Consider the following 14,675-nt stretch of genomic DNA (forward strand, 5'->3'; position numbering starts at 1 on the left):
GGAAAATGGACAAAGATGCACTCGTATAAAAAACAAGGTAAATGTTAAAGTTATGATCCGATTACCTGTCCAAATAAGGTGTCCCCTCATATCCTCCCGCAAGGATAACTTGTGAAACTTGAAAAAATGAAACCCCAAATTTGAATCACTATTGATTTCCACTTTTACTACATCTCGGGTCGCTTGGCTTCAAATTTTCAGGCAGGAAACCTTTGCAAATTGCAGCCTATTTTCTTTTTTGCTGCATGAAAATTCCACAAATCATCACTGGCATTCAATACACTGTTCAGAATTGCGCACATTTTGCTTCCACTACTCTGGACTCCTTGAGCAATTTGTGAAAGTTTCATCAACACAAATTTTCTCCAAAGTAAAATTCAGCATTTATACCACGAAAATAAATTTCTAAACTAGAAATGTCGCTACGGCGACTGGTGTATGCCTCCGCCATAATACATGGTTCTCCTAATAGGTCTATAGTACAATGTCTTGACAATGTGTGATGACAGTTTCACACAATTGGCAAAATATCAAAATGACAGGTTTGCCACAAATGTGCTGAATGTTCACTTTCCTAGAACTAGGTTCAATTGGATGAATGATTAAAACGTCAGAGTGCAGGTATTTGGGGGAACTGATGATTTTCACTTGACTTAATGACCCTTTTACAAGTTTATGCATTGAGTAATTTTCAAGGTATTGAGAAAAAGTATAATTTCAGTATGAAATGGTAAAATAGTATTATCGAAACCTGGCCTTTGACCTTTGACCCCACAGTTCCAAAGAGAATCACTGTTAGGTAGAACATGCATAAATATGTAAGTTTCATGACAATACCTTGAGTTATTTTTGAGATATGGAGGAAAAAGTGCAATTTAGCACTTTCACTTGACCTTTGACCTTTTGACCTTTGACCTTTTGGCAAGAAACTTCCCACAGAATATATATTGGGTTATACATGCATACATCAAGTTTTAAAAAAATCCTTCAGGCATTGCATAAATATAAGGAAAGTAGTTATATTTTGAGGAGTTGACCTTGACCTTTGACCCCTGACCTTTGACCCATGACCCCAAACTTCCCTAGATAATCACTGCCCATCGGTACAAGCATATATACTAAGTTCCATGAAGATACCTTGAACCATTTGCAAGATATGGAGAAAAACATGAAATTTCAATTTTTTTTTTCACAAAATAACCTGTGACCTTTGACCTTTGACCCTGTGACCCTAAAATCCACACAAAGTATCATCCCCCAAGGATATACCCTCATACCAAGTTTGATGCAAAACCACCACACGGTTCTTGAGATATCGACAAAAACAAAACGGGACGGACGGACGTACGGACGTACGGACGTACGGAAGTACGGACGTACGGACGGACGGACGGACGGACGGACGACCCGAAAACATAATGCCTCCGGCCACTTCGTTGGCGGAGGCATAAAAAATTCTAGAGGACTCCTACTCTAACATTAATGAGTAGATCCTGAAAGATCATCTCTCCAAAGTTTGTGTTTTTATCCACCGTGTATAACAGTAATTTCACTCTGCTACCTGACCATACAGTGGACCTCCACGTTAAGAAGTCCTTATCAAGACCAGCAAATTCCATATTGCTAAATTAAAATTTTTGTTTATATTAACTGCGTTCTTTGTATTGGGAATGCACAGTATTGTAATAGCTAGTTACAATTGAATACTAAATCTTGATTAGGAAATATTTTTTATTGCTTTTAAATACAGTGCTTTCTGCTTTAATGGGCTATTTTTTACATGATTTCCGCTTTAGTGGACTATTTCTTTACATGATTAAGCCTAAAAGGTCCATGAGGGGAGAGGGAGGGGTGGAATCTGCCCCCCCCCCTTGACATTTCCTGCAATACATTGTATTTGTGCAGCATGAGGCCTTGTCCCGAGTCTTCTAGATCTCCTTTTTTTAAGTCTCACGCTAACTTTTGAGACCAAATGTGCAACATCCGCATGGACCGTTTTTTTTTGTAACAAATGTCACCCCAAAATGGGCACAATTTTGTGATTTTGCATACATTTTCTTTGAAAAAATGTGTGCTGTTAGTAAAGTCATAGAAACCTCATAATTTTGACTATTTGTCATTTTGAATGATTATTTCTTTGCTATGTATGGTGAAAAATTGGTCAGTGACAATTTCGAATTGAAAAAAAGGAAAAAACAAAAGCTCGATAACAGTGAAATAGATAACAAATTCCAACTAGAAATGTCGCTTTGGGGACTGGTATGCCTCCGCCATAATGCATGATTTTCCCAATAGGTCTAGATAGTACATGTGGACAATATGTGATTACATTTTCACAAAATTGGCAAAATATTGAAATGACAAGTTTGTCACATTTGTGTTGAATGTTCACCTTCCTTGACCTAGGTTTAATTGGATGAATAGGAGAGCATGTATCTAGGGATTGAAGGACTTTAACTCGACTTTGACCCATTCATACATTTAGGCATTGAGTAATTTTCAAGGTACAGGTGTGGAGAAAAAGTGCAATTTCTGAATTGAATAGTAAATTGTTACCATTTTCATCTGGCCCTTGACCCTAAATTTAAGATAATCACTTTCAGGTAGAACATGCATAATATGTAAGATAACTTGAGCCACTTCTGAGATATGGAAGAAAAAGTTAGTTCAGCACTTTCACTTGATCTTTGACCTTTTGACCTTTGAGGCAAAAAAAGAAGAAAAAAAAAACTTTCCAGAGAATTTCTATTAGGTTACACATGTATGCATACACCAAGTGTAAAAAAAAATAACCCTGCTGGCATTGCATGATAGGAGGGAAATAGTAAAATTTTGAAGGGTTGCACTTGACCTTTGACCCCATGAACCCTACATTCTCTAGATAATCACTTCCAGTCAGTATATGTATATACTATGTTCCATGAAGATACCTTGAACAATTTTCCAAGGTATGGAGAAAAAAAAAAGAAGTTTTAATATTTTTACTTGACCTTTTGACCTTTGACCTCATGACCCAAACTTTCACCAGAGAATCTTAATTGGGTAATACATGAATACACTAAGTTTCAAGAAAATATCTTCAGGGATTCAATAGATATGGTGGAAATAGTGAAATTTTATGTATTTGACCTTGACCTTTTGACCTTTGACCTTGCGCATGTGCACCCAAAAGTTGATAGGCACAACTTTGCCCCCTAATACACATACATGCCAAGTTTCATTAGGATACCTCAACAGGTTTTGATAGTTACCTTGTCCACAAAATTCATTACGGACGGACGGACGGAGGGACGGATGGAAGGATGGACGGACGGACGGACAACCCGAAAACATAATGCCTCCGGCACCACTTCGTGGCGGAGGCATAAAAAGAATAAAATGTGAATACAAGAATGGCAATAATTTTCTGATTTTTTTTTTTCTTTTTGATGTACAGTTATGGAAGATGTTTAAGAAACTTCAAAAACCCTAAATTTGACTCTCGATGATTTTGCTTTGTGTTCAACTTGATTAAACAATATCTTGGATATTCTATTTTCAAAACGAATTAACCTAAATTTAACATTGACACTGACAACAAATCTCAAGTTGCAATCTTGTATATCACAGTGTGGATGTCGAGTGTTCCAAATCTATTTATTTTGTTCATTCCACGTTTCTAACAACTTTACATGATAACAAATCTCTTTGAGGGATAAAACTTTCATGAACTGCCACTGGTATTCAATGTATTGAGCAGACAACTAAGCTTTTTCCATGCTATTAGCTTTCACAAAACCTGGCTCCTTGTGAAATTCACAAAGGTTTCATGCATGCTAAAATTTTTGGTCTTGCAGTATCTGACCTGCGACTGTGGCAGGAGGAAGAGGGCCTTGCGTTGGAAGCCCTTTCTGTTGCTCTGTGGATGGCGTTGTGGATGAGTCATCAGTGGTCTTTTCCTGGGGCGCTCTATCTTCATCTTAAACAAAAGGAAATTCAATATACAGAGCAGAGTACCACGTAGCATAAAGAAAATGATATGATATGATATCATAAAATGAAGTAAAACAGAATACAACATTATATGTGACCATACATCACAAAACGAACAAAAAGTCACACCCCTTGATTTCACGTGAGTACTCAAAAAGGTGAAACTGCTCAACCAAGTCAATATTGGGATTTTCATAGTTTGTGAAAGAGCTACCCTTCTTCTACATTATTCTTTAGTTTGGGATCATGGTAAAGTGCATTTTCAGCAGTTTTTCTACCCCCCTTCTTTGTCGAGTAGTGAGATCAGGTACAACGTATATCTTTCCAGAGGACCCTCTTCATTTCTTGATAACCCTTTGCACACTCTTCACTTCCAAGTATAGTAACTTTTTTTCATAGGGATAATGCTAATGCTTTAAAAGTTGGCACTAATCACGACCAGAATGTGTTGATAGAGCATGATTAATTTTAGCTTGATCTGATCATCTCTTCATTGTTGTAGCTCCAGTGGTATACATCCTGTTTTTTTGTCCCATTCATCGCACAGCCAGCACAGTTTGGTGGCATTAAGCGCTTGAATAAACCCTGTAACTTCAGAGCCTCTTTTCCCGGTTCACACTTTTCCAGAGTGTGTGCTTTTTCCCCAATATTTAGATGGGTTTCAAATAGGAGAATCCATTTAAATTGAGCTATACATCATTTTAAAGCTTATAGTCTGCTATTTCAGAGTCTGCCCTTAACTAAAAATCCATATCTGGCAACTTTTTGTCGGTTTTGTGGTGCAGGGTCACATATAATGATAAAATATATTGTTATCTGATATAATATAATATTACATAATATAATTTCATTTAATATACAATAGTACAATATAATATAATATAATTTAATATAATATACTACAATATGATATGATATAAAACAAATATGAAACAAAAAGGTAAAAAAACAAGAGACCCGCGGGTCTAGCGCTCACCTGAGTATCGCAAGTTCACCTTTCACGCAGTCACTAATCTAAATTATTCACAGCTCTACTAAAATTTGACCAGGCTTCTCAAGTAGAAGATGAAAATGTACAATAAGGGCCGAAATTTTTAAAGATTCCTCAATTTGGGGGGATTGGGGGCCCCCTGGGGCCCTCTGGGTGGGGCATGGTGCCCATTTTGATAAATTGAGATCCTGACCCCCTAGGGATGCTACCTGCCAAGTTTGACGAAAATCCATCATGGGTTTTCAGGAAAAAGATGAAAATGTACAATTCAGGCCCCCATTTGGACCTTCCCAAACCCCCCCCCCCCTGCCCCCAAGAGGGGCACCCCTGGATTTGCTATGAACAAACTTGAAACTACAGTCATTAATGTACTCACTCATAGTATTATCTTAGCTCTATAACTTCTGATTCTAGAGAAGATTTTTAAAGATTCCTTCATTTTGGGGGGTTTGGCCCCCCTGGGGCCCCTGGGTGGGGCATGGTGCCCATTTTAACAAATTGAGATCCTAACCCCATAGGGATGCTACCTGCCAAGTTTGGTGAAAATTGGTCATGGGGTTCTCAAGAAGAAGATGAAAATGTATAATTTAGGCCCCATTAGGACCCCTCCCCACCCCCCTCCCCTGGGTCCCAAGGGGGGCACCCCTGATTCTGCCATGAACAAACTTGAAACTGCAGTCATCAATGTACTAACTCATAGTATTAACTTTGCTCTATCACTTCTGGTTCTAGAGAAGAAGATTTTTACAGATTCCTTAATTTTGGGGGGTTTGGGCCCCCCTGGGGCCCCCTGGGTGGGGCATGGTGCCCATTTTAACAAATTGAGTTCCTAACCCCCTAGGGATGCTACCTGCCAAGTTTGATGAAAATCGGTCTTGGGGTTTTCAAGAAGAAGATAAAAATGTAAAAGTTTACGGACGACGGACGACGCACGACGGACGGCGCACGACGGACGCCGGACGAAGGGCGATCGCAATAGCTCACTTGAGCCTTTGGCTCAGGTGAGCTAAAAATCCAACTCCCTCCCGCAAATATAAGATTTTGCCAAAGAAAATAAATCTCAATTTGAATTAATGATTTGCCCTTCAACTCTAATACTTGCAAGCTACAGATGAATACCAGATCTTGATCATTATTATTTGTTATTTCTGTCACCAATTCTGCTTTCCTTCCATTGCTGGTATTATTTCTTTTTATTTATTTTTTTTTCAAATGTCTATCATTACAGCTTCTATAACTTTAAGTGATAACAATCACTTTGAGGTAGGAAACTTCCACATTGCCACTGGCTTTTATTGTACTGAGTAGCCAAGAGCATTTGCATGCTATTTACTTTAGTGAATCTTGGTTCTTTGCAAAATTGGCAGAAATTTCACAAATGCTAAAACGTCTTGTTTGGCAGTTATCTAACCTGAAACTTGATGATAAGGACCCAAAATCAGATATCGGTTCTTTTCCTTTGCAGATGAAGTAGAGGATGAGTTACCCTTCGTTGTCTCCTGAGGCGCTTTATCACCATCTTTAATAAATGGAAGAAAATTCAAATTAACCTTTACCCTAAAAAGTCCGGGGAGGGGGGGGGGAACTGAAAGACCCCCTTAACATAAACTGTGATTATTTTGTAACACTTCAAGATTTTGCGCTGCCATTTTACAACTCGTTTTTATCGAGTTTTGCGCAACTTTTGATACCAAATTAACATGGATTTATGTGCGATTAAAGAGTTGCATCACCCTTTCACATGGCACATCATGAAAAATTCAATATTTTGCATTCATTTGTGTGTAAAGACAATGGGGACTGGAGTAAATATTACAGATATTGTTTGAAATTGTTGGAATTTTTTCATGCCTTTTGCGAAACCAGAAATTAGCACGAAATAAAAACATGCAAACACTTTCGCATGCCATACATGAATGTGTCCGTAGTTGATTTCTTGATTCTGCAGAATTCAAAACATTAACGAAACTCACCACATATACCTCGTCAAGCGTTAAAAATTACTCGTGCCAAAAATCCACTTCAATGACAGTAACAGATCAAAGCCCAGTCCCGAGTATACTCAGGAAAGTGTGTCTGGGAAATGCTGCCCATTCTCAACAGGTTAACACAAATATTGTTCGAAGGCTTTCTATGGGAAACCTGAAATAGATTGTATATCTGGAAAATGCCTATTCGTTTTCAATACCCGAAATACGTATCTGATTGTCCACTAAATTTAACATGCATTGGAACTGCCGTTCAATTTGTCAGTCAATTATAAGGCGGGGAACCCGATTCAATAAAGGGTACCTGATGAATAAGAGAGTACTGTACTGCTTTAATTTTGTTGCAGTTGTTATTACTTTTTTTTTTTATTCTATTCAATGCAGGCATTAACACCAACTCTGAAAAATAGCAATCTTTTTCGAGGCATGAAACTTAAGCAAGTTGCCAGTGGCATTTAATGCATTGAGTAGAGAAGAGCCTATATGCATGCTTTATACTATCGCAAGTCTTAGCTCCTTGCAAAATTTGCAAAAGTGTCAGGCATGCTAAAATTTCCAGTTATAGAATACTGTATACATGTACATGTACGTCAAATATTTCACAAGGTTTTCACTTTCGGGAATTTGGCAAGTCAGGTGCAATTCGCGGAATTTAAGACACGTGAAAATATTGAATCTGATCCCGATGTGAATGTGATGTACGTCTATACAGTTCTCCGTTCAGAACAAGACTCCACAATTGCAAATCTAACCACTTGCGAAATCGTTGGGAATTCCCCATTCGCAAAAATTTAGACTCTCGAAATATATGATGTTTACAGTATCTCACCTGAGACTGGAGCATGAAGAACAGGACCTTGAATCTGACTCTTCTTCTTCTGGCCCTTTGTGCTTGAGTGGCCTTCGACACTTCTCTGGGGCGGTGTAGCTTTATCATACACAGAAAAAAAATTAAATGTACATTTCAATATTCTGAACAAAGTGTGAAAGTGCACTTTTTACTCGTTGCCATATCACTTTTTGGCCATTATTTTTGTACATTCTGGTAACATAATTTATTTTGTTTTTGCATATGGTAATCTCCTGCTATTTTTACTTTTAATTTGTTAATTTTTGTATCTTTTTTACTTAAATGTAGATATCACATCTTGCTTGTTTCTATGTGTTCGTTTGCTTTCTTTTTTGTTGCTGTTGTATTATGTGATTTTTACTCGCAATATGTACTATTTGTAACAGGGCTCACTTGAAAAGCAGGCCCTTGGGCCCTGAACGTGACTACCCTGTTCTTTTTTTTTAATAAAACTGAATAAATAAATAAATAAAAATGTAGTACCAGGTTAAAGTGTGGTAGTACAGAAATAACAATAACATTGCAAATGAGATGGACAAAAAAGGAACAAGACCCTCTGCCTAAATAAGGTTTTTTCCCCTCCCCCTCCCTCAAATATACAACTTATGAATTCTTTATAAAAAAATAACACCAAAAATGTGAATATTGATGATAGCAATGATATTAGTATAATAATGATAATAATAATAATAATAATAATAATGATAATAATGAAAATAATTACAATCATCATTATTATCAATATTATCATTATCATTATTATTACTATCATCATCATTATTATTATTATTATTATTATTATTATTTATCATTTGAAATTGTACTGCTCAGAAACTGATTCCATTTAATACATACATTACATATATACGCTCAAGGTGCAAACATGTGTGCAAGATGCAAATTACATTCAGGTAGCAGGTGTACATATTTAGGGAAAGAAAACAAGGTGAAACAGGGACAATGAAATTGCAGGATCGCAGGATTCTTCACTACCCATTTTATAAAATTGCGCGGCTGACAGTAACAGTGTGTAACGACACTTCTGTCCTGAGGGAGAAAGATTTGCGGTGACACCATGTGTATACAGTATACAAGGAGTCCTTAACCAGATCGTTGTTTGGCAGAAGAGCCTAGAAAGAAGAGAGTTGAAGAGGGAAGCGACATATGGAGGTTGTAAGGAGGGAAAAAAGTGAAGAGTGGGGGACAGTAATGGGCTAGAAGTTGAAGTTACACTAGTGGAGACGGTAGAGAAAGGAACAGAGAGATTGGTAAGGAAGAATAGAGTGAGAATCAAGTAAGATGTTTGGACATCATTAAGAGGAAGATGAAATAGAAGGGAAGAAGAAGAGGGAGAAATTGAATGTTGGAAAATCATGGAGATAGGAGAGAGAAGTGAAGATTCATGAAACCATGAGAACGCAGTCGGCGAACAATGTGGACTATGGAATGCGGAATCAATGAAGAAAGGACAATAATCCCGTGAAGAAAAGGTACGTCGAAGAGAGATGAGACTATGTTGAGAGAAGGAAGAGAGAGTGCAACTTCAACTTCTAGCCCATTACTGTCCCCCACTCTTCACTTTTTTTCCATCCTTACAACCCATATGTCGCTTCCCTCTTCATTTCTCCTCTTTCTAGGCTCTTCTGCCAAACAATGATTCGGTTTACAATAAGGACTACATACACAAGGTGTCACCACAAATCTTTCTCCCTCATTTACTTCGTCATGCAAACCTTCAAACAACAAATAACTTCTGTCCTATCTGCATGTGTTGTGATGATCAACCAATCGGATAGCTACATCATGGTGAACTTAGGAAATGAAAATTTTACAGGGACTACGGGGCTGGGGTGTATTACAACAGAAAGTGCTTGCATGTACCCCTAGAATGTTTCTCACATTTCAAACATGGTATCTAACCTTTATTTGGATCACAAGGACGAAGAACTGGTACTAACACCCACTGCCAATTCTTTGGAGGTGGCCCGACCATTGAGACGTCTTTGCTATAGTGTAGCTCACGTAGCTTAATAGCACTCTCAGCTGGTGGAGTGTCACCTTTAGTCCTTTCCTCGCGCACGTCAGTGTTTGCTGGTGGAGTAGCCGATGTGTCGTCTTCAATAATTTCCTCTACGTCATCTTCAATCATTTCCTCTACGTCGTCTTCAATTATTTCCTCAGGCACGTCAGTCTCTGGCTCCGCTAGAGGAGTAGCCAATGTCAATGTGTCATTGTCTGTCTTTTCCTCGGAGACATCAGCACCATCTTAAAATGGAAGAAAATTGAGAAGATAAGTTTTATTCTAGATACAGCTAAGGGGAAATACATACATTACATGTACATGTTGAAGGTGTCCTTACAAGATGAATGCATGAAAGCTAATTGTACACACGAATTACTACAGAATCAGACACTCCCGACCCCAAGCCCCTTCTGATCTGGAGATTCTCCCATCTGAATCCACCCTAGCAAACTGGAGACTCCTGGTTAGTAGTGGTGCAACTTGCTGTGCGCCAAGTCCCTTAATGGGTCAATAGGGTTCTACCACTTCTGCTTTCTTATATTTAAAAAGTCTCATGCTACATACGTATGTCAACCTTTTTCTTTTCTTTTTTTTTAGACATACAGTCTAACATGACCATACTCTACAAGGCAGTCAGTAATAATTCAATAATTTAAATCAAATATTTTGGAATAAATAAGACTTCAATGGATAACAGTAAACTCTTTACACTTGTATGTGCCACGTTCGCACGTCCCACTCAGTCGACAATGACAGCATACCAACTTTGCATATAATTCCGCTCAAACGCACTAATCCGTTTAAACCAACTGAGAAATCGCCTAATCCCACTGTAGGACTACAGACCCAGTGAAATCTTTTCTCGCGCTTTTGTTCCTTTATAGTACATACAGCTTGCAGTCTACAGCGTACAGGTATGTAGGCCTAGTGTCTAGTGATTGATTCTCCATTTACAAAGCACTGAAGCAGTGTTCCCAACTAAATCTGCATGTAAATTCTAAGTTTCTCTCACGGTTTCACGTGTAAAGGTTGTGCCTATTCACTCAGTAATGTAGCAACTGTTCATTAAAAAAATAAATATATACGTAGAAATAGATTTGTATCAAAGCAAAGCTTGACATTCCTCTTCAACTTTGCTCACTGGTACCGTAATCACACTCAGTTAACAGTTAGAGTAGAACTAACTGCGACCAGCCCCAACATGCAGCGTTGGGTCTTGCAGCGCGGTCTCCGGGGCTAGAGTAGAACCTAGCCATATAAAGAACTAGTAGAAGCAAAGTAGATTGGAAAAACAGAATTCTTTCTCAAAGCATGACTAGATTCTACATGACGTTAACGTTAGCACGGTTCCTTGGTATGTGTCTCAGAATAATGTGGCACACAGCCTCACGGGGCCAGGGGGTTTCCACCATGGCAAATAAAGCTAAGGTTAGTAAAGAGTTATGCCATTTCAGATTTACAAAGGCTAGAGTCTAACATAGTATTTTCATTCATGCATCAACTGGACTCTGGAGATCTCCCATTGAAAGCCGGACTCGCTCGGGAGAGTTGGAGCTCGGGCTCTACGAAGTCGGAGTCTCTCTGCAGGGCCAGGTACAGGGGTAGGGCCCAGCCTAGACAGAAAGATCCGTCTGTCCGGAGGACTCTTTTATATTTTGCCATTAACGCTGTCCTGGGATCCGTGAAGGCTGAAGCCAGACGCAGTCTCCGCAGAACATTCCCCGACAGACAGGTACAGACCGATCTTTCGGTCAAGGCCCAGCCAGCCAGGCCACCAGGGCGGGCGCAAGGCCTTACTTTACTTTTAGCTTAAAAATAAAAAAAAAAAAAGCTACAAGATGTTCGTTTCTAACATTAGTTGGCATATGCCCATTAGTTTGTCTAACAACTGTTAGTGTAATAGGCTCTAGCTAACTGCAGCAGCGACCCCATATGGACAAATACGTACCGTAGCGTAAAGTATGTTACTATTTACAGCACCCCGCAACCATGGCAACAGGGTTACCATCAGTGTCATGACCATGTTTATTACTTAGAAGCAACGCGTAAGGACCCTACTAATTTACACACACCAAAAAAAAGGTAAATTAATACAAGTAGGGTAACATCCCCAGTATTCGGTCACCTAAGCTTTTTTGCAATATTTTTCAAACTAAAATAATACATACATACATCATATCTACAGCAATGTATGTGAAATATATCAAATTTCTTTAATCTCAATTTTTATTTTGTTAAATATCACACAGAATTTCACAAAATCGCAAAATATATCACCTTGAAAATTCCCCAGTATACGGTCACCGGCTCCAGTATTCGGTCACGCGATATGCGCGTTCAAAGTCAATGTGTGTTCAAGGCAGCTGAAAAACGCGCGCGCGCGCTACCTTGTTGGCGCAAAATTGCATCGGGGATGTTGCGGCGCCTGTTGGTGACCGAATACTGGGGACTCGGCACTTGCATTCAATCCTTGTGCATTGAGACACTGTATCGGCACGTACGGAAATTTTGTTTTTCTTTTGCGTTTTTGAGGATACCATCACACTCCAAGCTTGCGATATAGATCTAAGAGTTACTCAAAAGCAAAAAATCCCGCAAGAGAACGGAATATTTCTCGATTTTTAGCGCTTTTTCGGCGACCCGTACTCTTAAGACTGGGCCTATCCGCGCGCGCTTTTGGAAAGTAGCGCCGATTCTGCACTTTTGACGGTAAAATTTGGGATTTTGGATGGATTTTTAGAGGGGGCTAAGGGAGTTTCCTGTTGTGAATGAGTGTGCATGTATGTGAATCAATGTGATATGTGTGTGTCTGTACAGTTGAACTTACTGGCTGGTGACTAGTAGTAATAATTGACCGAATACCGGGGGCTGACCGAATACTGGTGCCCTTACCCTAGATCCTAGCCTGACCAGACCGCTGTGCACAGCACAGCAGTCTGACATGTACTAGTGTTTAAACGTACGTAAACGACTGTCGCTTTTGACGGCAAGACCACAAAAATGTCTTTTATTTTGTTTGATTTTAACAGGAAATACCACCCACCTATATCGTATGTTGCTGATGGTTGAGTTAATTTGGTGTTTTGTTGGTATCCAAACCTTATTGTTGAATTTTTCGGAGTAGATTGTGCGATGATTCACAAAATAAACGAACAGCCACGAACCCTCAACCCCAGATACCGTGTTAGCATTTTACGTACGCCCATGCGTTTCGTGTGTTACGTAAAGCTTGTCGTCTTCTACCATGTATTTCCGCGCGTGCTGCTCTCATGATATGACGTCACTCCGACTACCTCCGACTATCCTACCTACGTTGTAGCATAGGAGAGTGATTGCCATTCAATAACACGCAGAAGATGAGGAGTGAAGCAATACGGACGCTCACAGACCTGATTTTAAGGACGGATTTTGGTAGGTTTTTTACGTAATTAAAAAAAAATACGCATACCGATTATTGGATGATTATCATAGATTATGGGGATTCCTTATATTTTAGTTTTCCACGATTAAAAAAGATATTCATGAAGGAGTCGCACAACCACCACTGAAAAATGACAACGTCTGCGAAGGAGTAGATGTGCAGTGTAGTTTCCTAACATGTTAGATCCTAAACACGTTTTCTAGACTTTTTGAGGCAACATGCATGATGAAGAACCTCACCATTTGCCGGATTTGGCTTTGCCCCTTTCAGAATCCTCATTAAACTCCTGCCATAATGAGTGATGGACATCGCAGGGCGTGTGTTGGACACCAGAAATTTGTAGCATGTTCTGCATATGAAGGAGGAAGGTTTATAAAGTGCCGGCTTTCCAAACAGAGTTGTCCAGGTGTTTTCCGATGTAATTCTTGTCACTCGAAACCTGTTCCACCCCTTGTATTTTCGTGTGAACGGTTGACGGCAGTTTACACAGAAAGGTAAAGGATCCCCACACACATACGGGCTAGACCTCCTCCCCATATTCGGATTCATAATCACAGTAAATGAAAGCTCTTCGTCAACTTCGAATTTGATAAATTTAGTTCTACTAGACAAAAAGCTTTGAGCTGACGCACGTTGGTCGTTGCATCGTACAGCAGATGGCAATTCAGCAGACAGCATCTAGCATGCATATGTAAACATGATCAGAACACGCACAAATACACGTCGATTGTAATGTGAGGCGTTGCTAGTGCAGTGCATGCCCGGCCGGCGTCTGGCTGGTCAGGCTCCCCACGTCCGTCCGTTCCTAGTCTGGGCTCCGTATGTCATCCAAGCACAGGCGTCCGGATATCATCGTCGGAGAAAGGGCTCGACAGATGTGCACAATCATCGATGTCGCGGTACCGGGAGACAGCAGAGTGGCCGAGAAGGAGTTCTAAGGAAAAGATAGAGAAGTACCAAGACCTTGCCAGAGAGCTTCGCCTGTTTACGGTGTAACCCGGGGTGGTATTCTGTAAGGACCCTAGGACAACTCTCTCTCCTAAATACGCGATTGGTATTCTGTAACACCGCGCGTAGGAGGAGAGAGAAATAGACGGGCGCCAGACAACTCACCCTCGAGACAAGTCACCCCGAAGACAGCTCGCGTTTTTCGAGGGCGAGTTGTCTTGGGTCCGAGGGCGATTTGTCTTAAGTGGCGAAGGAATATACCCCGAATGATTGATTTAATCTCAGACAAAATAAAAGCTGCTTCAAAATAATTTTGCATTTATCTGCCTAAATTGAATTTCAGAATGCACACAGTTTCTATTGCTGGCGTCGCGCGCCAGCAACTCCGGGGGTAAACCTCTGGCCTCCCGCTGGCTTTCCACTGCCGGCGGGGTTTCATGTGTTCATGTAGAGGGCCATTCATTTAAGAGATCAATCGAAAT

General features: G+C 39.8%; 1 protein-coding gene across 1 annotated transcript in view; it reads right to left on the reverse strand.

Moving 5' to 3' along the window:
* LOC140235837 (uncharacterized) overlaps positions 1-14,270 on the reverse strand; it is a 45,951-nt gene extending 31,681 nt beyond the window's left edge. The window contains exons 1-5 of the mRNA XM_072315835.1: positions 13,485-14,270; positions 9,722-10,066; positions 7,781-7,879; positions 6,375-6,482; positions 3,845-3,958 (exon numbers count right to left, since the gene is read on the reverse strand). Of these exons, the coding sequence (XP_072171936.1) occupies positions 3,845-3,958; positions 6,375-6,482; positions 7,781-7,879; positions 9,722-10,066; positions 13,485-13,923 (1,105 nt within the window). The 5' untranslated portion in view covers positions 13,924-14,270. The remainder of the gene's footprint in view (positions 1-3,844; positions 3,959-6,374; positions 6,483-7,780; positions 7,880-9,721; positions 10,067-13,484) is intronic.
* Positions 14,271-14,675: the final 405 nt, after the last annotated feature.

Source organism: Diadema setosum, chromosome 12, assembly GCF_964275005.1.
Source record: "Diadema setosum chromosome 12, eeDiaSeto1, whole genome shotgun sequence".
Taxonomy (NCBI): Eukaryota; Metazoa; Echinodermata; class Echinoidea; order Diadematoida; family Diadematidae; genus Diadema; species Diadema setosum.